Source organism: Talpa occidentalis, unplaced genomic scaffold (genome assembly GCF_014898055.3).
Source record: "Talpa occidentalis isolate TD23 unplaced genomic scaffold, MPIMG_talOcc4v2.1 talOcc4.10, whole genome shotgun sequence".
Lineage (NCBI taxonomy): Eukaryota > Metazoa > Chordata > Mammalia > Eulipotyphla > Talpidae > Talpa > Talpa occidentalis.
Genome location: NW_023600993.1, coordinates 66,867,261 through 66,893,181, shown reverse-complemented (window position 1 = coordinate 66,893,181; position 25,921 = coordinate 66,867,261). Strand labels below are relative to the sequence as shown.

Sequence of the window (25,921 nt, the reverse complement as noted above, 5' to 3'; positions counted from 1 at the left end):
GTGGGATGATGCTTGATTCATGAACTGTTTAATAAAGTCAGTTATATATTTACAATGAATTTGGTTGGATATGTGTTATTTAACAACTGACAGCCCAGTCCCCCTCCCCACACTTACCCTGCAAAAGCACCCGAGAATACATAGACAAGTAGAAAAATGCATGCAAAGACTCTTCAAGTCTCACTACAATCCTGGCACCCTGTCATTCTTCTTCCACTGCACAAGCCCAAACCCATCATAATCCCAAGCCTGTAAGGGGAACAGTGAGGCAACCTCCCAGTCAGTGGTGGTGCTTATAGCAAACTTGATGGTAGTAGGTAAGGTTTTCCAAACTCTACCCTTTGAGTGGGGGCTGATGGGAAATAGGGGTGGAGCTGAGAGTTTCAGCAATTAAACTGCTGGTACTTTGGCAATTAAGATGCTGGGGCATTGACAATTAAACCACCAGCAAGAAGGGGTGTTGGTGGAGAACCCACCAATTTGCCATGTGTCTTGGGTCTCTACTCAGCTGATGTTACTGGGAAGGACAGGGCTTCTGCTCACATGCCAGTGACTGACATTACTAGTGACTAGCAATTCAGCAATATATACTAAATTCAAATTTGTGTAAACATTTTGCATCATTTCTCCAACCAGTCTTTCATTATACAGAAATGTTCATGCAGTTTCACAAAGATAATAGAAAAATATTGTCTATTACACTAGTGTTTTTAACAGCTAAAAATAAGAAACACACACACACACACACACACACACACACAAATCCATCAATAGGCAAATGGTTCAAACACAATATGTTATGTTCACACTCTGATGTTTTCCAACTTGCCTGGAAGATCCATGTCTCTATGGTGTTTCCTGTACAATGTCCCATTTCATGGTCAAGAGCCTGGTCACTGAAAATAAAATCTAACCAATAATTAGACAAAGAGTTGATTAGATACTAAAAAGTGAGGTTTCAAATCTAGAAAGCAGTCCAATAAGTTTTTACTCTGTGAGAGCTGTTCCTATTAACACAAGTTTGAATTTAGATTACATAGGTAAAAATAGTGAGCCGTTGACATTAAGAATGTAATTATTCCTGATAGGATGGGCTTCTGGTTCTAAATTGCTCTGACCTAAAGATGTGCTGATACTAGGGGAAAGCAACGTGTGATATAATCCCTTCCATTCTAATGAACGTACTGCAGAGAAGCGAAACTAGTTATCAACCATTAAATCCTATTTTTAGCTGAAAAGACTGACTTACTCCCTGAAGGAGCAGATCCCTCCATAGAAGATGGAGTATGTGAGGGTGACTTTGTTCATTTACCCAAGAGATGAGGGATGGGGGAAGGTGCCCAGAAAATTTTGCATTAGGTTTACAAGCCCATCAGTCTTTGTACTCTGGGACCAGTGTCCATTTCCATACTTCTCAGAACTTGTTGGACAGCAATTTGGGATTTTCACAGATCGGAAGAGTCTAGAAGAGCGCAGGGACTCATGCTTGTCCTGCTAAGGCACAGGTCTGGGATCAGTGTGGGTGTGTAACCCTTGCTTTGGCAGGATAGCAGGGGGAGGAGGGAGTGACTCAAACAGAGGGTGTCCAGAAGTCAGGCATTTAGGGTCCTGACTCAGGTGGACAGGAGAACTCTGAGGGCCCTCCTCTCTGAGGGCAAGAGGCAGAAAGCCTGTGGCTGCTGTGTGTGAGCTGCTCAGACCAACTGACACAGGATTACATCACAAAGTGTGACCTCCCTGCAGGAACAAGGACACCGAAGGTGAACAGACCAGAGCTCAGGAGCAAGGGTGGCCCCTGACCAGGGCATAGGCATAAATTGGGGGTGCCGGAGACCCTGGAGAACCACAGGTTGGGGTATAGGGCAGAGCCCAACCCACCGAGAGGAAGGTGCAGTTGGCAGGTAGAGCAGTTTGGAAAGGCCACAGAGAGCCCAATGTGCCAGGGAGCCTCAGCACAGCAACACCCTTATGTTCACATCTTGGAGGTCTGAGACACAGAAACAGGAGTGAAGGTGAGGTGCCCAAGGCCAGGGGTGGCACATCTGGGTGTAAGCGCTCTCCAGTAACCTCCGGTCACTTCAAGGATAAAGAGGAGGAGAGCCTGGGAGCACAGACTCCTTAACTGCTTTTCTTGGGTGGGTTTCCTGGGAGGACAGGCACAGTCTTAAAAGGTGACCCTAACGGTTCTGTTTAGAATCTAGCTGGGTTGATGCTGTCATGGTAAGATTTTTGAACCTTTAGGGACAGCAGCGTCTACCTCACTCCACACGGTTCCAGCCCTGAGAGGAAGAGGAGGCTCTCTGTACCCTCCATGCCCCACTGAGAATGAATAGGTGCCAAGCGTGCTGTCTGTTACTGCTCACCATTCTGGTGGCCCTGGTGGTCAGCCAAGACCCAGAAAAGAATAAGATCAAGGTGCTGAGGGAATTGAAAGTCATCAATACTTCCAATGCCAACGTGAAGCAGTGTTTGTGGTTTGCCATGCAAGAGTACAACAAAGAGAGTAAGGATAAATACCTCTTCCAGGTGGTGAAGATAATACAAGCTCAGCTACAGGTAAGGGTGTTCTCCACAAATGTGCAGATTGAAGTCAAGTTGACAAACTGGGCATGTGAGAAAATATTGATGTACAGAAATCCTAAGTTGGTGTATTCAAGGGCATGTACACTAATGTGTCCCCATGACACCAGAGCACTTTGTTCATCTTCTTGAACTGCTGTTCTAACTACTTTGCATGCATTAAGTCACTTAATTCTCAAACTGCAAATTAAATGCTCATGACTTGTGGTTGGGAGACAAATGGAGTGCCAGGAATATTTTGCAATATTATAATACTGCCATGGACAATATTTCAGCTTATTCTAATTACATGGAAGGTGGCATTGAGAAGAGACATGTGGCGATATCTGTTGTATAAGCTAATAAAGTGCCCCTCTTATATTCTATATTTCTTTTGACATATATTTAGTGGAACAAGAGACATTCAGATTTTCTATTTATAGAAATGTTCCCTTCCCACAGGGCCATGAACTGCCCAAGGCTAGGACATTTTGCTTACTTGGGTTCAAACTTAGCTGACACTCTCTGGAGTTTGCAACACTTGACCCTTGTCATATTAGAGAAAAGGCTCTTGGTGTTGAAATTCAGCTGATCTTACTGGTCTCAGTCGGTTGGTTGGTTGGTTGGTTGGTGGTATGTCTTGCTATTGCACCAAGAAACTTGTAGGAATGCATTGTAAATACATTCAACACATGGGTTATTTTTGGCAGAGTTTACATTCTCCATCCTGCCTCTGCTAGGAGGAGCTGGGTCAGGAGGCAATTATGATCTCAATTCTTTGGGTCATCAGCACCTTGTTGCCATATGTTCTATTCTCCTGATCACGTATTACCCTTTATCAATTGGTTACACTTCACAGTCCATTCAGAAGCTCCTCAGCTGTCCTTTGAAATAAAGGAATGGGTCCTGGGTCTTGTAAGTTCCCTTTCCCCATTCTCAGTTTTTTTTTTTTTTTGTTTGGAACCAAGTCATATGGATGTAGCAAGAATCTTTCTAAGCCATGTCTATGAATGTCTCTGTAGATGGGTGGATATGGTCAGAAATGATCACAGACCTTAGGAAGCTGGCAGTGTGATTAGAAAAACACTGAAACCAGGAAAGTGAATTGTGATGTCTGTCCTGATGGCAGGGTTCACAGGGGTCAGAGGTCAAGGAAGGCTTCCTCTGATAGTGTTGTTCACCAGAGGAACTTGTAAATATCCCACTGCATCAACTACATCTTGATGGATTAAATGAAGATCTCTGGTTGGGACACAGATCTCAATTGGTGTTAAAAGCCTCCAGATGATCTCAATACATAGTCAAGGAAGAGAGCTCACCTCTCTAGGGAGTGATGTTGAAGATGCAACCTTAAAAATATCTAGGAGCTACAGGTGAAGAAGGCAAATGGGAAGTGTTTTAGTTGGGGTTTTACCAGAAGTACATACTAGTGTTTGAATTCAAGTTCAAGATGTTTATTGGGGAGACCATCTATGGACAAGCCAGGAGGCCAGAGGGAAAGTGAGAGAGGGCAGGAGAGTGGAAGTGCAGGTGAGTTACTGAGTGTAAGGGGCAGATGGGCCACAGTGCAAGTTTTCTATGATACTATGCAGACGGGGTAAAAGAGGAGAGAGTTCTGGAGCCCTCAGTGGCTTTTGCAGGCTTTTATTGGGATTACCAGGTACACGGCAGGCAGGGGGGCTGGGGGTGAGGGAGGCTGGCAGGCCTCCCAGCCCCCAGCAAGTCTTCACTCTGTCTGGACTCTCCGGCATTCTCTTGTGGTTCTGCTTCTGCTTCTTCTCAGCTTCTGGTCCCCCCGTGATGCTGCCCTTAAAAGCCCAGTCTTAGCCCAGGTGACTCCCATCTACATATGCCCACACCCTACTCCAGGTGCCCGCTATCAGGCATGCATTCGGGACCACAGGGTTCCGTCATCTATCCTAATGGTGGGAGGGCACAAAAGCCTGATGCTTTTTACCTGACCCTACCCTGAGTCACTGCCTACTGTGGGAAGCTGGCCTTGGCTTTCCTGGGAGCCTCAGGGAGAGGAGCCAGAGCCTGCCTTGGAATTGGGCCACCTGCATATAGGGAGCTGTGTTATTTACCTACCAACTCCCATCATTCATTGACTGAGAGCTGCTCTGGGAGCCCTTGGTTCCCAGAGGCAGGAAGCCCTGTGGGCAGGGGCCCAGGAACTGGCAATGTGTTCTGGAAGAGCAGGGGTATGGGCCACCATTCACAGCAACTTCTACAGATAGGAATTAGGGAGGATCTCGGGGGGTTTATGGGGTAGGGAGAGCAGTCAGGTATGGAAAGCTGCCAGTGGGAAGGATTGTGGCCCATTTTAGCAACTCTAAGGCACCAGTGGGACTGGCCAGGGTGGGCTAAAACAAGACTATTCCAGGCCTTATAGGCCATGGGCAAGACTTTTATTCTATCTTAGGAACACTGAAAAGCCAGGAAAACATGAGGCCAGTTTTTGCTTTGTTGTGTTTTGTACTGTTATTATTTTTTTTACACTGATGTCTTATTTGGTTCCCCTATATTCCTGCTATAAGTGAAACCATCTGATATTTTTCTTTTTTCTTCTGGCTTATTTCACTGAGCATAATTCCTTCTAGTTCCATCCATGCTGCTGCGAATGGCATGAGTTTATCTTTTTTGATTGCTGAATAATATTCCCTTGTGTATATATACACATCAAAAAAATAATAAAAATAAATAAAATAACAACTACAACATAAAAATTAAAAAAAAAATAAGGCCAGGGTCTTCTTAGGATCATGGAATCAGTTGTGGGATTTACAACTATCACTCTTGTTAACTTATTTTTGTGAGGAGTCAACAAAGATCTCCATGGAACAGTGGCCTCCGGCTTCCACAGTTAGGTCGATATTTCTGGAATCATAGCAATCCTCTGCCCTCCCATGGCTGCATCTGCAGAGGGCAGAGGCATAAGCAGAGTGGGCGATAGTGGGTAGAGATGCAATGTCTGATTTTGGATGCCTTGGCTTGAACCTGCTCAGCCACTTGCTAGAGTGTTACACTTACTTCCTCTGTGCTTCATTTTCCTTACCTAAAAAAAATGGGAGTGACAGCTTACCCCAAATGGTTGGTGTGAGTTAACTGAGTTATTGTAAGGTCCCAAAGAACAGTGCCTGAGAGAGCACGTGCTCAATGAGCACTACAAATATTGCGAGTCATTCAAAGTCCTGTTGGTGACTGGGTTAACATCCATGGACTTTTCCGGGTTTCCTCAGCATAAATTTAACTGCTAAACCAAAGGGTAGTTGTGCTATTCACTTCTTGATGGCATATAACCATCTCCACCTCCCACCCCCCATAAGGCCAGACGAAGGCTAGATTCTCCCTTGTGAATTCTTTAATACACAGCGAAACTTTAACACAACTTTATCACAACTTTATGAAAGGCTTATGAAAGGCTTAGCAGAGCTCCATGCAGAAAGCTCTGATAGAAAAAGGTAAGTACAGATGAACCTGGACCCAACTCACAGACACTATTTCACCTCCTGCTAAAATCTTTTAAAACCAGATAACGCAGGTCTAAATGGACATCAGGAACAGCCTTAACCATAGCCAATAGTGAACAAACTCGGTAACTTCTGAGGATTTTCCTTAAACTTGGTGCAGTTCTGCTTACTACACACTTAGCAAAGAACAAGAAAGACACACTGTACCCTTATCAGCAAGTTGTTGGGAAGATGGGGTGGGGGAGTTGTAGGTGGGGAAGCCTCAAAGGACAGGCAATTTCACCAGAGGATAGGATCTGAGGGGTGTGTGTGTGTGTGTGTGTGTGTGTGTGTGTGTATGTGTGTGTGTGAAGGCACCCTTGCGTGCACGTGAGCACAGTATGAGGAAGGGGGTGGGCAATGTGGCCAGGGGCTTGTCTTCTCATCTGGCCCATGTGAACATGTAGTATCTGGGGGCTGGACAATTGATGGTTCTGGAGACGCATCCTTTTCCCCCAACTTTTCCGTGAGTATAAGGCATGACCTGGACTTTGGGACAGAAAACAGGATTAGAAGGCTGTGCCCTCAAGGAGCTTCCACACTGGGAAAGAGCCTTTTCCCTGAGTATATAGCTCTAGGGAGTAACTGGTGTCAGTCTGCCAGGGAGCACAGGGCAGTGGGCAACACAGACCTTCCCCGAAGGATCTATGGAGGTAGAGGTGCAGAATGGGGTAAGAGGATGAGAGTTTTTAATAAAACTTTTAAGTTTTTAATAAAACTTCTAAAAATAAAACTTTGAATCACATTGCACATTGCCAATTGGCAGGTCACAGATCGTTTGGAATACTTTATCGATGTTGAAATTGCCCGCAGCAATTGCAAAAAGCCTTTAAACAATAATGAAAACTGTGCTGTCCAAGAAAACTCCAAACTGGAAAAGGTAGGTAACAAACCAAGTATCTTCAATTGTCTTGACTGCTCTGATCTCTAGACAGAGGAACTTGGGGTGACTAGAACCTCCTTTGGGGTCTGGATCATTCCCAACATTTTTTTTCAAATTATGTTTATTGAAGTAAAGTAGGATTGTGTATTTGGGGGTTATAGGCTTAAGCCTCTACAGATGTATATTTTCACACCGCACCTACCAGCAGTGCCCCAATAATCCTCCACCACACTCAGTGCCAATATTTAGCCCCTGTGGATTTGGGAGTAGAACACACAGGCCAGCAGAACACAGTGGCACCCTCCGATTCTTTGCTCACTCCTCCCCATAGGCTGAGATGTGGTCAAGGTTACCTTTAGGCAAGGGTTGCATCAGCTGGCTTTTTGGTTCAGGAAAGCTTGTCAATACTTATGCACTGAAGGGGTCTTCCCTGGTGGCTCAGGCAGTTGAGCACCACGCTATGAGGCTGTCCGCAGCCTCTGCAGCGCCAGTTTGATCCCAGCCGGTGAGGGTCCCACATGGTGTGGCAGACCTCTCCTGCCTCGCCCGCTGCTCCCCTCAGCAGTGTATTTCGTCACTCTGCCTGTTCTGTTCCCTGTTCTGTCTCTGGTAAAGCCTCTCACCTTCCCGTGCATCTGGCCTGTACCCGGTTCTTGTATAAATCAATCAATCAATCAATCAATCAATCTTTAAAAAAATACTTATTCACTGAAAGTCTGCCCTTTTGGAGTCAATGAGCAATACAGCTGTTGCTGGTCCCACAGCTGCTGGGCCTCAAGAAGGCACCAAAGAATAGCCATTCATGTACTCATTTGTTCATCAAAGCTTATTTTGCACCAGGTTTTATTCCAAGTGTTGGAGATTAAACAACGACTAAATCAGATAGTGCCCCCGTCCATCTAGTCAGGGGACAATCCAAAGACTCACACCAAAGGGCTGACTTGGCCCACAAGCCTGTGTTTCTTTTCTTTCTAATTTATTTCAAAAATATGGTTTATTGGGCCTCCACGGGTGGCACAGCGGTTTGAGCACTGCACCGTGAAGCTGTCTGCAGCCTCTGCAGTACGGGTTCAATCCCAGCCAGTGAGAATCCCACATGGCGCGGCAGACCTCTCCTGTCGTCTGCCTGTTCTGCTCCCTGCTCTGCTTCTGGTGAATCCTCTCACTCTCCCACGCCTCTGGCCTGTACCCCAGCTTTTATAAAAATAAATAAATAAATAAAAATTCGATATTTTTTTCTTACATTGTTGTCTTCTCCATAGTTCTCCTACCACCATAACACCCATGAACTATCACCATATTCCCTTCTATTTATCCCTCCTCTGTTTTGACCTCACTCCCTCTCCTATGCTGTGTACCTCAGATCTATGGCCAGCTTGCTAGTTTTGACTTTTTCTTGACCTTTTGTTGGTTTCTCTATATTCCACATGTAAATGAGACCATCTGGTATTTATCTTTTTCTTTTTGACTTATTTTGGTTGGCATAATCCCTTCCAGCTCCATCCATGTTGTCACAAATGGCATGAATATGTCTTTTTTTATTGTTTTATTCTGTTGTGTTAATATACCACAACTTTGGATCCATTCATCTATTTTGAGGCCTTTGGGTTGTTTCCATATCTTGGCTATTGTAAATAGTGCTGCAATACACGTGAGGCTGCAGGTTTCCTTTTGAACTAATGTTTTTGTGTCCTTTGGGTAGATTCCTAGGGGTGGAATCACTGGATCGTGTGGTAGATCCATTTTCACTTGTTCTGAGGCACCTCCACACAGCTTTCCACAGTGGCTGGAGCAGTGTACATTCCCACCCCCAACTTAAGAGGGTTCCTTTAGCTCCACATTCTCTCCAGCATTTGTTTCCATATATATATTTTTTTAATGTGGACCATTCTTACTGGAGTGAGATGGTATCTCATTGGGGTTTTGATTTGCATTTTCCTGTTAATTAGTGATATTGCACTTCTTTTTTTCATATGTATTGGCTGTTTGAATTTCTTCTTTGGAGAAGTGTCTTTTTAGGTCTATCTATTTTTTGACTGGGTTGTTCGTCCAGTCTGTATTTCTTTTTTTTTTTTTTTGTTTTATTTATTTATACAAGAACTGGGGTACAGACCATAGGTGCTAGAGGGTGAGAGAATTCACCAGAGACAGAACGGGGAGCAGAACAGGCAGATGACACTGCTGAGGGGAGCAGTGGGTAAGGCAGGAGAGGTCTGCTGCACCATGTGGGAATCTCCCTGTCTGGATGGGAATCGGACCCGCACTGCAGAGGCTGCGGGTAGCTTCACAGGGCGGTGCTCAACCTGCTGCGCCACCAGGAAGGCCCCAGTTTGTATTTCTTGATAGTAGAGGTGGAGAATGTACCATGTTGTCCATCCAAGTGCCATGTCTGCGATTGGTGAAATTTCAGGCTTTCCGTGGGGTTGCCCCTATTTTTATATTAGTGGTTCTCCAGTGTAAGTAGGCATCATAATTACCCAGAGGACCAGCATAGACCCAGAAGGCTGGGTCCCACCTATGGTTTCCGATTCAGTAAGTCTGGAATAGGATCCAAAGATTTGCATTTTTAAAATTTATTGAATTTAACCTTTTCTGCTCCCCTTCTGCTCCCTTGTCCCTTTCTCCCTCCTCCCATTTAGTATTTTTTTTTTTGTTTGTTTCTCTACTGTTGAATTGTATCACTATTTTATATATCTTGGATATTAACCCCTCATTGGTTATGTGAAGAATTTCTCCCATTCAGTAAGATGTTTTATGTGTTTAATTATCTTACATTTTCTTTCCTGTGTATAAGAGTGTTTTAGTCTGAGGTAATCCCAATTGTCTATTTCATTTTTATTCCCCTTGCTATAGAGACTGAGTCTCTAAAAATACCTTTATTGTTGATGTCATAAATATATCATTGATGCTTTCTTCTATGTATTTGATTATTGCAGATCTACTATCTAAAGCTTTTATACATTTCAAATTTATTTTTGTGCCTGGAATAAGAGAGTGAACCAACTTAATTCTTTTATATGTGGCTTTCTAGTTGTCCCAGCACCATTTATTAAGAAGACTCTCCTTTCCCCACTGAATGGTCATGACTGTTTTATCACAAATGAAGTATTGTTATGTATTTGTATTTCTGGGGCTTCCATTCTGTTCCACTGGTCCATGGACCTATTTTTGTGCCAGCACCATATTGTTTTTAATGTAATTATTTTATACTAAAATTTGAAGTTAGGTGATATCATGCCTTCATTTATCTTCTTTTTTTTTTGAAGCATTGCTTTAGAAATTAGAGGTCTTTTGTGGTTTCAAATAAATTTCAATATTTATGTTCAATTTCTTTGAAAAATATTGGTATTTTGATGAAGATTGCATTAAATTTACATATTGCTACAGGCAGGACAGTCATTTTGATTATATTTCTTCTCCTCATGCATGATATGACGTATCCTTTCTTCTACTTATGTGATGAAGGACTTTAATAGTGTCTCTGGATCTCATTGCATGGGTCCTTCATCTCTTTAGTTAATTACAAAGTGTGATTCTTTTTGGAATGATTCTGAATGGAATCATTAAAAAATTAATGAATTAAAAAAATTCTTTCTGTTCACATTTGTTGTTTGTATATGAAAATGCAATAGGTTTTTACATATTGATTTTATAATCTGTCACGTTGTTATCTACTGTCATTGTTCCTAATAGCCTTTCAGTGGAATCTTAAGATATTATCATATTATCTGTGAATAAAGATAGTTTCATGTCTTCTTTTTCAGCTTGGAATCCTTTTATTACCTGTTTTATCTGATTGCTCTGGCCAAAACCTCTGATACTAAGTTAATCAGTAGTGGTGATGGTAGGCATCCTTGCCTTATTTTTGATTAAAAGGAAAGCTTTGGGTTTTTTACCATTAGGCATTATGGCTGTTGGCTTGTTGGTTTTGTAATATATGATCTTTATTATATTGGGGTGGGTTCTTTCTATCCCCATCAAGTTTAAAGCTTTTATCATAAATCTATGCTGAATCTTATCAATTGCTTTTTCTGCATATATTAATATTATAAGATTTTTATTTTTACTTTTTTTGATAAAATGTGTTGATTATATATGTTTACCCACCCTTGCATCCCTGTGGTAAATATTATTTGATCTTTTTGACTTATAATTTATAATCTTTTGATTTACTTTTGAGTTCTATTTGCCAGTATTTTGTTGAAGATTTGTGCATAGATATTCTCTAGTGATACTGGCCTTCACTTTTCTTATGATGTCTTTACCTGGCTTTCTATCAAGGTGATGGTTGTTTTCATAAAATACATTAGGGAGTATTCCCTCTTTTTCATTTTTAAAAACAATTTGAGCAAGATAGGCATAGGTTCTTTAAACGTTTGATAGAAGTTGTTTGTGAAGCTACCTGGCCCTAGGTTTTTATTTGGGGAAGATTTTTTTGTCATTTCAATTTCTATTCTTGTGGTCAGTTAAGCAACTCTTCTGTTTCTTCCTGGTTTAATTTTAGTGGACTATATTGCTCTAGAAATTTATTTCTTTGAGGTCATCAAATTTATTGATGTGTAATTGTTTGTAGTAATATCTTATGATCCTTTGTATGCCATTTGTGGTAATTTCTCCTTTTTCATTTTCTTGATTGTGTTTATTAATATTTTCTCTTTTTTATTTTGATAGCCTAGCAAGATATTTTCATTTTGTTTATAATTTTTGAAGAATCAAGACTTAGTTTCATTAATCTTTCATATGGTCTTTTTTAAGAGTATAAATAAACAATATAGATAAAATATTATATCAAGTGCTGCTTTCTGAAGTTCCTCCAAATCCCTCATTATCAGGAGTTATTTTTTTAACTAAGATTGTTTTCTTCTACCAATTATTCTTTCAGCATCTACCAAGTATATTGAATAATTTTTCTTCTTTCACCTATGGAACCCATAATTAATTAAACTAATAGATTTCCTAATATTAAGCCATTCTTACATGTTTGGAATTTGGCACATTTCTCTTTCTGGTTTTATAATTTAATTAAATTGTCAGTGGTTAGTTATCATCCATGTTGACTGACTTCAGATTTTGAAAGATTTGACAGGTACCTAGGGAACTAATGTATAGAACTGCTTTGGTGAATTATCATCTTCATTACATTTTCTAGACAAAAATGCAGTATGGGACATTCCTTACTCCTCTACCCTCACAGCCTGTTGAGCCTGGCATAAGTTTCAGTAGGTTTGGGGTAGCCATATCATGGCTCATCTGGCAATCCGATCACTTTCATGATCAGTTTTTGCTCTGAGAGTGCTGGAGAAGGCCATGCTTCTCAAAGGTCACTTGTTGCATGAATCTGTGAACACTGATGATAGAACAAGTAGGCCCTTCTTCTTGCCACTGTTTTTTTTGGAGCCATTCTTCTGGGTCCACGTTGGAAAGAAAGAGGGGTGATGGTTTGTGTCTGCACTTGATTTTTAGGATACAGTGGGATTCAATATCACACTTTTACATTTATGGATTTTGCTTTTATATATATTAAGTACTCTCAAGCTTTCTTGCTCTTAAGAACTATTTGGAGCATCTGGTAAGCATATGCATACACATGCACATTTCATGGCTTATCCCAAACCTATTGCATCAGAATTTCCAGGTACACACACCCCACATCATATCACTGGAAAAGTCTGGGGAGTACTGTATTAGGACAATAATTGTTTAATTACTGCTTTTAATTTGCTAATATTTTACTTAGGATTTTTGCTCTTATTTATCAGATAAATTTGTATTACAATGTATTTCTCAGTTATATTTTGTTTTCAGTATTTCCTGGTAGTGTAATGAAATGGGAACTTTGCATTTTTTTCTATAATTAAAGGTCAAATGAGCTTTTGGTTCTCAAGGCTTGACATAATTTGCCTATAAAATCATCTTGATTTGGTATGTTTTGTAAGTTTGTGGGAAAAAGAAGCTTCTGTATTCCTTTTTAGCATGTATTCAAAAATTCAGCAGAGACAAAATTTTCTTCTTTGACCCCACTTGCCTCATAGTTCCTGAGAGGACCTCTATGTTTCTGGTTGATTATTTAAGATGCTCCTATTTTCCCAAGATATCTATCTATATCTATCTATCTATCTATCTATCTATCTATCTATCTATCTATCTATCTATCTATCTATCTATCTATCTATGTATCTATCCATCCATCCACCCACACACTCATCTATCCATCTACTCTTTCATCCTTCCATCCACCTATTTATTAGCTCATTCTACCACACACACAGAGAATACTCCATTTGTCATTTCCGTGGTTTTTTGAAAGGAGGAGAAAGACTCATTGGAATAAAGTATGTGTTATACCCCAGAATCCTCTAAATCACTCTTATCTTGACTTATTTCTTCCTAGACAAAAGGGAATGACTTCATTATTAAGATAAAAGACATTAGCTTATATCTGACATAGAATTTTTTAATTTACATTGTAGAAAGTAATAAATAATTGAAGATAAAATCAAGTTTACATCTGATCTCACACCAAAATGTGATGATTGTTTGTATTTTTTGTCTATCTGTGGTTGGTATTGGAACAGATCTACCCCTGCACCCCTCGCTGCCTGCCCCGGTAATTGCTGCTGCCTGGAAGCATTGCAGCATCCAGCTAGCAGGCTCCTGAGGCAGTCCTTGTTGGGCTGTGGCTGGTCTGCCAGCATATTGCTAAGCTGACACCTAGGAATAGGACAGGTCGTTTCTTTTTCTTTCAGCACACTACTGACTTCATTGTGGTGGTGGTCTTTTTCAGAGAACATTTTGCAACTTTCTGGTTGGTGCTCTTCCCTGGAATGGAGACTTCACAGTGATGAAGAAACATTGTTTGCCTGCCTAAAAGATTCTGGAACATGCCTCCGACCTCTGTCTGTATACCTTTCTCTGTGAAAAGAACAATGGAAAGTGCAAGTGTTATCAACGTGCTTTCCTCTTGTATGGCCTCTCTGCTTGCATTTTGTTTCTATCATGTGGTGACAAAATATGGGCATACACAATTCTTCCTTCCTGGTCTCCATGCAGCAACTTCACCTTTGGTCAGCTGGACCCACCACTAGGAGTGACTTTTATCACTGAGTGTAAAGGACAGAGTAAGGTTTGATTCCATTTTCCACTGCAAATCTAAGGAAGAGTCCCTTTTTGATTGAACAACAAGACCTTAGAGAGTTCTGGACCCAGAGGGTGCTAATTCAGGTTTTTTTGATCCAAGGCTCCCTTCTGCTTGAGGGTCCTGAGTAAATGGCTCACCTGGTCAGGGACACCCCCTAGCAGCTACTCCTGCTACTTCTCTTTGAATTGGGAGAATTGGTGTTGCTTCTTTTGTAAATGTCAATCTTGGTTACAGACAGAGAAGGGTGAAGGCAATAACGCCTTGAAAGTAAACTGTGCTGTTTGCATGTGTTGGTAGGTGTGTGCATGTACGTGCAACTGAGTGCAAATACTTTTTTGGGGGGGAGGTGAGAGAGAGAAAGAGAAGAGGAGAGAGAGAGAGAGAGAGAGAGAGAGAATGGTGATTAGAGAGAGAGAGAGAGAATGGAGATTGGAGAGATATGGGGAAATGTGGAGGAGGAGGTAGGAATGATAGTAGGAGCTAAAATTCTCATGTAGAAAGTAATGATTGAAAATAGCGGTGTCTAGTGGGGAATTATTTAATGAATGAAGAGTTTTGCAAGATGAAAAGGTTCTGGAGATTGGTTGCACAACAATGTGAATATCCTGAACTACACACTTAAAAACAGTTAAGATGATAAGTTGTATATAGTTTACTACAATTAAAATTTTAAAAATAAATAGGTGTGTCTGTTTTAAATGTGGTGTTGGATCAGATTGGGGTGGATTGTGTATCAAAGGTACACACTGCAGGAGTTAGGTTCTACCTCCCAGCACCTGGAGAAGTGGGGTTGCAGCACTTCTGCTCCAGTCAGGACAAGTCCATGAAACTCAAATCCACTCTTTTTGCTTTTGATTTCTCTGATTTAACCAACTTATGTTTCAGAGCAGAGGACATCACACAACTTAGGGTGACAGGGGTCAAGTGGCGTTCATTATTGCAAAACCCCTGTATCTGCTCTGCCTCTACTCTCCCCCCTTCAAATGCTACCTGGATTCTCTCCTCCCAGCCATCCAACTCCATGACCTGCATTACTTTAATGAAGCTGCTGAGACTTCCTCAACCTTCTCTCAAGATGTTCACCGAAGGGAGCCGGATTTTGGCCAGGTTTATATTACTTGGGCCTTATCCACTTATTTTGATTAAGAACATTTCTTTCCTGGGCCTCCCCTGGTGGCGCAGTGGTTGAGCGCTGGGCTGCGAAGCTGCCTGCAGCCCCTGCAGCGCCGGTTCGATACCCGGCCGCCTGCTAGGGTCCCACATGGCACGCAGACCTCTCCTGCCGGGCCCACTGCTCCCCTCAGCAGTGTATTTCATCAGTCTGTCTGTTCTGCTCCCCGCTCTGGCTCTGGTGAATTCTCTCACCCTCCCGCGCTTCTGACTGTACCCAGTGCATGTATAAATAAATAAATAAATCTTAAAAAAAAAAAAAAAAAAAAGAACATTTCTTTCCTGTGGCTCAGGAGGACTCCATCAAAACTTGCCTCCTCTGGCTCCTTTGCCCCAGCACACAGATGGAATGCACCCTGTGTGGAAACAGCAGGCATGACAAGACCCACCACCCAGATGGCTTTGCAGGACCTGCTCAATTACAGCTCTGTGTATCTTTTCTGACTGTGGAAGAGCATCAGGCACATGCGTGCACCTTAGGAAAGAAGGCATTTTGGGATCAACATCTTGGAATTAGACAATTCCTTTCAGACAAGTGGACAGGGAACACAAGGAATGTAATGTCTGGAGCAGGCAGCATCAAGTAGTGAGAGACCAGCCTGGATGTGCTGGGGGTGCAGGACTTCCCATGGGTAGCCTATACAGGTTTGCTTCCTGGATGGGCACAGAGACAGGCACAGACCCTGCTTATGTGGCAGGGTCTATTTCTATTTTAACTTAATGTTAAATATTTATTTAGCCTCATCTTTTCAACCTGCCAGTCTTTATTCTCTCTCTCTAAATATGAAATAAAATGGAAGACATGTCTCACTCTCCCCTTTCTGGATTTTATGTCCTATTTGCTAAGGACAAAAATTGTATATATGTGTATGTGTGTGTGTGTGGGGGGGGGTGTGTGTGCACACGTGCATGCTTGACCTGTTGGGACTGGATCAATTCACTACCTCTGATCTCATCCAGGGTCAACACGAGAGGCCTTTCAGCTCCTACTAAGAAACAGAGTCCTCCTGTTGACAGACTGATGTTGATGGTACAGTAGGGCAGGTGACTCTCCATGCTTGCTTAAGGCCTTCTGCAGGCCTGGTGACTGCGCAGTACTTTTTGTGCTCCTACCTTCCCTCACCATTTCATTCTCTCCCATGAGACTCTCCTCTATGATTTAGCCCACAAAAGAAGCACCCCCTCCCTGGGGTCACTACGCCCTTGGCAGAGACTTTTCAGGCACACACACTGTTATGCTTGCCCTCAGTCAGGGCCCCTCCCCAGAAACTGACTTCCTGACTTCTCCACCATATTCCTGCAGGCCTAGTCTGGGCTGTGGATGGATGGGATCTCCAGGAAGCCTTGTGGCATGGGGAAGTGTAGGATCTGAACATGACCTGGGGACTGTGTGGTCTGATTTGCCTCCCATAGCTGTGGGGCGAGGCTTGGGTGGTGGGAAATGGAGATGGGTGGAGGAAAGCCCTCTTCCCACAGTGTTTTACCCTCTGTTGGCAGGCTGTGCCTGGCTCCCTAGTGACAAGTCCCAGCTAATAACTTTTCTTTTTAGGCATGACTGAGTTTGAGCATAAGCAAGACCAGCTTCAAAGTCTTAGCTGGGCCACAAATGCCCCACTCACCTGTGGAAATTGAGGTCAGGAGCAGGGTCAGCTCTGTGGTCAACTCATGGACACCCATATCTCTGAGCCCCAGTTCAATAACACTTGAAATGAGCCAGTGGCAGGGGTATAGCTACTGGCCAGCTCACATGACAGGAGTTCTTGTTCTGACTCTGCCATATTCTAATGTTAAGGCCTTCACCATGTACCGCAGCCCTTATTGGACCCACCTTCAACTTGGGAGGGAAACAGGGTCGTCTATCTCAGATGGTGTTGGAGCCAAAGAGGATATGGAATGCAAAGCTGGGTCAGCATCAGGGCCTTTCATGTGGGCATGACGGTTCCCTGTTTCTGCCTTTGATCTGCTTTGATATTCACATTGTGAGTCCCTGGTGAGGTCAGACCAGGACAAGGGCCTGGGGAACAGATGGCAGAAATGGCCAGCTCAGTCCTTGTCTCTGCTTCCTCCTCCCACCTGCTCACTGTAGACATAGTCCCACTAAAGAGATGAAAATGTTAGTTTTATGATCACTTTGATTTCTCAGCTAACACAGCATTTGATTGTTGCAACTTCAAAGTAGGCCAGAGACAAAACAAAGTCTAATACTCCTGCCCAGAGGACAGAGAGTTCTTAGGCTGAATGATAGGGAAGGCTTGCATTTGGGAGCTCCCTAGTTTTTATCTAGACAAAAGATACCCTTCAATTGTTGAATAGGAGTGTGATCTGTGGGCCAGTCTCAGAAAAAGAATCACCAAAGAGTAATGACCTTGCCCACTGCCCTACATTGCTTCTCATCATGGATGTTGCAGTAACAGACCCCTGGAGTGTTCTGACACAGCAGGCTTACCCCACTGTGTGCACATGTGCAGGGACCCAGCTTTCTGTGCTTCAAGAACGTTGCCTCCCCCTGATGCAAAACTCAAGGTCTCCTTCCATAGAGTACCCAAGGAAGTTCATTGAAAGACCCTTTTACAGTGACTCACTTGGCCTACCCTTCCTGGTGGAGAAGAGCAGAGATTTGGGACTGTGTCACTGTCAAGATGGGGAACTTGATCTGTGGTGAAATTAACTTCAACCTGCTGAGAGCTACAGCCAACTTGACCCACCAGAGAAGACCCAGAGCTAGAATGTGATCAGATAATTGCTCTAAAGTCTTGGGGATTGGGCCCCCACATTTTTTCCTGACAAAGGGAGATTTGTGATGAAATGAGGGAAATGTCTGCAGAATCCTTCCCAATCCAGCCATCCCTAGGGCAAGGTTTAAGGACACTGCTCTGAGAAGGACCACGGAATCAGACTATTCTAGGGGGAATTACAAAAGGGTCATGTGAAATCCTTCTGCTCCATGGAGACAGCGAGTGCCAGAGAAAAAAGGCAACTTTCCCAAACTGGAATGAGAGCCCTGACCTCATGAGTCTTGCTGGCCTGGGCTCCATCCTTAGCTACTTTTTCCTGCACAAATCAGCTTCTGCCTTGGCAAGGGGCCAGTAAACAGTAGATTTGTGAAGGAGTGTGTGATGGGACAAATTTCCTTCCCTGACTAAATTGCTATACTAAGGATGTTAATCCAATTGTATCTGGGCTCCCTAGGGATGGCTTTGAAGACTTTGTGGCACAGTCTTTCCCGGGGTGCTGGAGCCCAGCTCCGACGAACAGGGTTGAGAGGAGAATTCAATTGAATTGAGGAAATGATCAAGAAGTGACAGACACAAAATAGCCTAAGAGAATTGGGCCCCAAAGAGATGCGAGGTCTCTCATTCATGCTCAGGTGTCCCGAGTACCTGGTGCAACTTGCTTTTCTTTCTTTCTTTCTTTTTTTAAAGATTTATTTATTTATTTATTCATGCATACAAGAACACTGGTACAGGCCAGATGTGCGGGAGGGTGAGAGGATTCATCAGAGACAGAGTGGAGAACAGAACAGGCAGACTGACTGAAACACATGCTGAGGGGAGCAGCAGGCGAGACAGGAGAGGTCTGCCGTGCCATGTGGGATTCTCACCCCCCTGGCCGGGATTGAACCCGAGCTGCAGAGACTGCGGACAGCTTCACAGCGCTGCGCTCAACCACCTGCTCCACCAGGGGAGGCCCCAACTCATTTTTCTTGATACAAGCAGCCCCCCATCCCCCACCTCAGGTTAGTTACTAGACAATGAAGTATTCTTTTAGCATTTGGCCTTGTCCAAGCACACATTCACCTCCAAGATTCTGCACTATCGGGTTATTTTGTTTCTTTTTCTAATCTATTCTGTCCCCCATACATACTTTCACAGACAAAAGAAAGAACATCCCCATCTGTACAGCCACAACCTTGATGTCTTCCTTGTCTCAGTGCTACATGCCTTAGGGGTCTCCAACACTGGGGCCTCTTTCTAGGAAGTAGCTCAGCATGCTCACTCCTGAGTAGATTCTCAGTCCTGGAGAATGGCTTTAGGTAGATTGTGGAGAACTTCACGGAGATTAGAATAGAGGCATAGAAGCTTGGGTGGAGGGGTGGGGGGAGAGAGAGAGAGCTTGCTAAATGACTTTGTTTATTAATATTATCTGGGTCTTCAGCCTGTGGTGACTCCAACATTTCGCTTATGAGGGGTTCTTACTTAGCGATCTGGTTGGAAGAAGAGTTGAAGGGACTGATCTGCTTTTATAGTTTATATAAGAATGAGAAAGATTCAGGTGTACATATGAAGAAGTGGAGGGGCTGTTGATTGATTTAAGCATGGAGAGAGAGAAAGCCAAATCCCTTACTTCACACAAAGGTCCACCATACATCTAACTGGAACCACATTCAATATGATTCTTCTTCCTTAAATACAACCTGTGATATATATTGGGAAAGTTCCTCCACAACAACTGTCCAATGGATGTCCCTCTACTTTACTTAAACCCCACCTAGTACTCTAAGTTGATCTGTGTTGATAATACTGGTGAAGATATTGACTACAATTTTGTAAGCAGTTTTGTTGTAATAAAAGCCTGCTCTTTCTCCAAAGTTCAGGATAGGGGAAGCCTATCAAGACAGCGTTTTTAGATAATGACTATTCTAGTCCAGCCAAGAAAAACTGTGGTCCCATCCTCCACAATGTGAACAGAGGTTAATGAAGGGCCTGGACTTCCACACTCACAAGGCTGTATTGAAGCTCTGCAGCTGCATGGAGTTGGTGTTGATCATGTAGGGTCTGAGTTTCCACCCTTACATGGTTGTAAAAAAAAATTGCCTGTTTATCTCCTCCTTGGAGAGGGGTCAGGAGGCTTCGTGGTGAAAATCAGTACTTTCATCATTACCTTATGGTGATGAGACCACCCCATCTATGTGTCATGGAGACTAGGTGGGAAGCTAAACTTTCTCCCTTGCCTAACAGTAATGAGAAGACCCTTCTAATCCACAGTTTTGGTGGAGCCTGAGTGGGAAAACTAAACTACTTCCACAAGGCAGTAATAAGTCAGCACTTGTCCTTCACTTGTTCTGGGGAAGCTAGCTAAAATTGTTCAAATAGGAGCCAGAGTCTCATGACATGACATGAAAATGTCCAGGTTTTAATTTTTAAAAAGCTCTTTTCATGCTAGACCAGAAGATCTCAAGCTGAATTGAAAATATGACAGAAATGTTAGAAGTATCTGGCAATGATTTTTAAACAGCTGTGATAAAAGTACTCCAATAAACAATTATGAAACATTCTTAAAACAAATGAAAATAGAAAGTTTTGGTAAAGAAATAATCTCAGCAAAGATATAAAATACATAAAAGAGCAACATAGAAGTCTTGGCAATAAAAAACATAATAACTGAAATAAAAACTCAATGAATGGGTTCACTAGCAGACTAGAGTGGGCAGAGAAAATTATCTATAAACTAAAACTAGAGTAAAAGGAATTGTGTAATCTAAATAACAGAGATTATAAATTTGATTAAACAAATCAGTTTCAGGGACCTGTGGGATTATAAAAAAGCATAACATTTGTTTCATCAGAGTCTGAGGAGGGGAGAAAGAAGGCAGGGCTGAAAAAAGTACTTTAAAAGTTAATGACTGAAAATTTTTTAAATTTGGCAGAAGACATGAATCTACAGTCAAGAAGCTAAGAATACCACAAACAAGATAATTCCAACAAAATCTATACACATATCAAACTTCTGAAAGCAAACTTCTGAAAGACAAAGCAAAAAAAATTTTGAAATTAACTAGGAAAAAAATGACACCCTATATGTACGGGAAAACCATTTTGAGTGGCAGCAGATTTCTCATCAAAAGTCATGGAAGTCAAAAGAATTGGCAAAATATTTTTACAGTCAAAGAATAACAACCCAGTTTCCTATACACAGCAAAACAAAATCCTTTAGAAATGAAGGTGGAAATCAAGAAATTAAAATAAATGAAAACTCTAAAAATTACTGTCAGCATGACTGCTCTAAAATAATGGCTAAAGAATGTTGTCTAAATGGAAAAGAAATAGTAAAAGAAGGAACTTTAAAAGAAAGAATACAGTAAGCAAAAACATAGGATAAAATAGGCTTTCTACTCTAAAGTTTTAAAATTATATTTCAGGTTGAATTAAAACTACAACATTACTAGAAGTGGTTCTAAATATGTTCACAGGAAATATTTAAAACAATTATATTAAGTAGGAGGTTAATGAGATGTAAATGGAGGTAAGATTTCTATGAATCACTTGAACTGTAAAACGATATATGCACCAATGTATGTATTATACATATACTCTATGTACCAGTATATGTATTATACCATATATGTACCAGTATATATATTACCTTGGGTTACCAATAAAGAAGCTGTCACTCCTGAACCATCACTCAAAAACATTACAGGTAAATAAAAATGAAATTCTAAACAATTGTTTAAGAAATTCATAAGAAGAAAAAAAATATGCAAAATGGAGTAAATAATATGCAGCAAGAATAGAAAACAGAAAACAAAATGACAAACTTCAATCTTATATCAATAATTAAATTAAATACAAATATCCTAAATACACATATTAAAAGATGGAGATTAAAAAGCATGACCGACCCACATGCAATCTACAAGAAAGTCACTTTAAATACAATCATTTAAGAAGACTGAAAGTAAAGGATGGGTAAAATATATCATGCAATCATTAAGTAAAGAAGAACTGGCTTATTAATATCAGAGAAAGTAGAACATTAAAAAAGAAAATTATTAGAGACAGAGATATTTTATAATGGTAAAAGAGTCAGCCTATGTAGAAGACCAAACAACAGTGCTGCAAAATACATAAAAAAAAAAAAAATAGAACTCAAAAAGGAAATACACTGATTAATAGTTATTGGAGACTCCATAACCTATCTATCAGCAATTGATAGAATAACAGAAAAATTAGGCAGAAAATCGGCAAAAAGATAGAGGAACACAAGACCAGCATTGACCAATAAGATCTAATCAACACTCATGAACATCCTATCAAAATAGCTGAATATACTTTCTTTAAGGGCCCACATAGCCGATGCCAAACTAAACCATATCCTGGACCATAAAACACAGCTAAATAAATTGAAAAGAATTGAAATCATACAGAATATGTTCTCTGATCCCAATGGAATCAAACTAGAAGTCCCTAACAGATAACTGGAAAATCTCCAAACACTTGGAAATTAAACAACCCTCTTTTCAATAATTCATGAACCAAAGAGGAAATCTCAATGGAAATAAAAATTTTATTGAACCAAATTATTTTTATTACTTTTTTAGATTTTATTTTTTTATTTATACAAGCGCTGGGGTACAGGCCAGAGATGCGGGAGCTGGGGGAGGTGAGATCATTCACCAGAGACAGAGCGGGGAGCAGAACAGGCAGATGGACTAAAAGCACCGCTGAAAGGAGCAGTGGGCGAGACAGGACAGGTCTGCTGCATCATGTGGGAATCTCCCTAGCTGGCCGGGAACTGAACCCGCACAGCAGAGGCTGTGGACAGCCTCACAGCGCTGTGCTCAACCCACTGCACCACCGTGGGGGCCCTATATTGAACCAAATTAAAAGGAAAATACAACATATCTAGATTTTAGGACACAGATAAAACAGTGTTGAGAGGGAAATTCATAGCACTTAATGTGCACAATAAGAATGAAAGGAAGGAAAGGATGAAGAGCAAAACCATTGAAATTGAAAAAAATAGTGAACTGAATGAAACAATTATTGATTTGAAAAGATTAATAAAATAGACAAATATCTAACAAGACTGACAAAGGAAAAAGTGAGGAAAGACATAAGTTACTAATATAAAGGGGTGCAACAGAAAATATCACTATAGACACCATCATGGAAGGATTACAAAATAATCCTTTACTCTGCACTTTACTCACATTAAATTTGGCAACTTAGATGAAATGGACCTATTGCTCAAAAAAACCACAAATTTACCCCAACTCAACCAACGGGAATGATATAATTTGTATAGCCCTGTCACTATGATGGAAAATAAATTTATAATTCATTTATAAAAAGAAATATCTAGACTCAGATGGGTTTACTGAAGATTCCACTAAAACTTTAAAGAATTAATTACAATTCTAAACAAGCTCAGAAGATATAAGAGGGGTCAACATCTTCAATTCATTTTACTAGGATCACATTACTTTGATAGAAAAACCAGGCAAAGATAGCACAAAGAAAACTAGAAAACTATACTTTTTTGAATATAATACAGAAATTCTCAGCCACATATTTATGTGTTTAGATGTATAATACATATTTATTTTCTATTATATTTAAATATTATATACATACGCTCTCTCTTTACTCTCTTCCTATTATTTTTGTTTCTCCCCATGGATCTGCTTTTGAGTCATGTTCTATAGGCCAAAGCACATGGATGAGGACTCACCAGCAGGTCAGCTTCTTTCCCCTAGGTTTGTTTTTTCGGGCAAAGATATAGAGAAATTAGAACCTTCATACACTGTTTATGAGAATGTACAATGGTAAAGCCTCTTTGGAAAACCATCTGGTTGTCTCTCAAAATGTTAAAATATAGTTACCACCTAACACAATAATTCTACTCCTAGATGTATAGCCAAGAGAAATAAACACATATGCCCACACAGAAACTTGAGCATGAATGTTCCCAGTAATGTTATTCATTATACCCAAGAAGTAGAAATAATCCAATGTCCATCAAGGGGTGAGTGTATCACCCTTGAAAATACATGAAGTGAAAGAAGCCAGACACAAAAAGATCATCTGTAGTGTGATTCCAATAATATGAATTGTCCAGGATATGCAAACCTATAGAGAAGGAAGCAAGATTAGTGGCTGTGTGGGCTTAAAGGGGGAAAATTGGGGATGGCCAAGGGATGCTGGGTTTCTTTTGGGGGGTAACAAAATATTTCTAAAATTCATTGTGGTTTTAGATGTAAAACTGAGTATACTACAAAAAAAGCCACCGCTCTGTACACTTAAAGGAGTGAATTTTATGGTATGAACATTATGTTTCAATAAAGTTGTTTAACCCCTCCCTCCCTCCCCACAACCCATAAGCAGCGAGTCCAGTGTGTACCAACTATTGTCTGGTTGTACCTCAAGAGACACTGTGAACGAGAAGACCTCACTGGGCCCTTCCTGAAGTCCTGATTCCCACAATCATGAGAAGCAGGAATGTGTATTATGAGGCTCTGCATCTGAAACAATAGATGTGTATGGTTGCTGATGATCCCAAAGCTGGAGTGTGGAGGGGATCAGGGAGCCTGAAGTCTACCCCCGGGGCTCAGTCTTGATATGGCTGCTGCACGTTAGACCTGTGGGTTCACACACAACACAGTTCAACATCACCCCCTCCCCTTTCACCTTCACCACTACCTCCTCTTCAGGAGATGGGGACTTAGGGGTACGGATGCCTGGGTCCCTCTGCAGACCTGTGCAGTTCTCAGTGAAGGATGTGGGTGTCTCTTGGCTCTGTGTTGTGCAACTTCCTCTGGTCACAGACATCAGGTAGAAAGTGAATCCACGGGGCAGTGGGCGAGAGGCCTCACCGCAGGCCAATCTTTCAAACAATTGATGTGTGGCCAAGAGGGGAAATGGAGTCCTTTAGGGTAAACTGCCTGCACAAATTCTTGGCTCACTTTGAGTCAAGACAATTGAGGAAATTGTCTCTTTCTTTTGGATTTAAAAGAGCTTCTCCCATAAAAGGGAATCTAGCCCTTTGCCAAACCTCTTCCAAATACGAATTCTGTATTCTCATTCATCTCTTAATTTAAAATTGTGTGTGTGTGTTATACAAAATGTGTGGCCAAATTTATTATTCTTTTCAATTTGACTTCTTTGTTTTATTCATGCTTAGAAAAGATCCTTCAATTCAAGCATGCTATTTTGTCTCAACTATTTTAACTTTTAGCCAGGTCTTGTAGGCCTGAGGGCCTGATTTTAGTTTGGAATTTTATCTTATGAAGTTCAGGTACGATCCTCTTTGTAGTAATCTGTATTTTATCCTAGGAAGAGAAATATTAGTTTCCAAATTTCTGAACTCTTGGGAGTTCCCTCATTGTCACCAGATAGGTGACAGGATGTAGCGTGGGATGGAGTCTGGTGTAGGACGTGAGAACCATAGGAAACTATAGCAAAGGGGAGGTAAACAGAACTGGGAATGCTTACCTGGGACAAGGTTTTAGATTGGAAACATGGCTAACCAATAGCAGGGCATATCCATTTGCTCACCTGGTAGAGCTATATTGTGCTAGTGCAGTGTTGCCAGCAGACACCTTCTCCTTTGTATTTCTGGCCACATCTACCAGGGTAGGCCCCCAGTCCTAGCTTAGGATCCTCTGATGGATTACCCTCCCCAAGGGCCTCTCAGTCCAGATTCCCTGAGCCAGGCTGTTTGGTGAATCATCCTGCCTTTAAAACTAGGGGTTACATAACCAGACTGATAGAAATGGCCGTGGAGGTGTTTTCACTTCCAACTGGTTCAGTCCCAAGCCCTGAAATGTAGAAAATTAGGGGTCCAGGAATAAGAGTGAGGACTACTGTACTAGAGAGAGGCTCCCCTGGGGGCACTAAGTGGACATGTGGATGTCTTAGGGCTGAGGGACCCCTGTCAGAG

The 25,921-nt window shown here is 41.6% G+C and overlaps 1 protein-coding gene and 1 long non-coding RNA gene across 3 annotated transcripts; one reads left to right on the top strand and one right to left on the bottom strand.

Annotated features, from left to right (window-relative positions):
* Positions 1–1,733: 1,733 nt before the first annotated feature.
* On the top strand, positions 1,734–13,947 carry CST8 (cystatin 8). Its single transcript, XM_037493761.2, has 4 exons — positions 1,734–2,012; positions 2,242–2,556; positions 6,835–6,948; positions 13,736–13,947. The coding sequence occupies exons 2-4, from the start codon at positions 2,326–2,328 to the stop codon at positions 13,817–13,819; spliced, it is 429 nt and encodes a 142-aa protein (XP_037349658.1). The 5' UTR covers positions 1,734–2,012; positions 2,242–2,325; the 3' UTR covers positions 13,820–13,947.
* LOC129145918 (uncharacterized) lies at positions 13,579–25,900 on the bottom strand. Of its 2 annotated transcripts, XR_008552087.1 has the most exons (4): positions 25,537–25,900; positions 24,403–24,620; positions 23,617–23,734; positions 13,579–13,863 (listed from the first exon to the last, which is right to left on the bottom strand). It is a non-coding gene; the product is annotated as an uncharacterized LOC129145918 (long non-coding RNA). The 2 variants fall into 2 exon arrangements; XR_008552088.1 differs by lacking the exons at positions 13,579–13,863; positions 23,617–23,734 and adding an exon at positions 23,942–24,111.
* Positions 25,901–25,921: the final 21 nt, after the last annotated feature.

Excerpts from the sequence above, each read along its gene's own strand:
- CST8 (XM_037493761.2), top strand. The coding sequence starts at position 2,326 with ATGAATAGGTGCCAAGCGTGCTGTCTGTTACTGCTCACCATTCTGGTG. Across the intron at positions 2,557-6,834 it reads TAATACAAGCTCAGCTACAG|GTCACAGATCGTTTGGAATA; the intron begins GTAAGGGTGTTC and ends GCCAATTGGCAG. Across the intron at positions 6,949-13,735 it reads AAAACTCCAAACTGGAAAAG|AGAACATTTTGCAACTTTCT; the intron begins GTAGGTAACAAA and ends GGTCTTTTTCAG.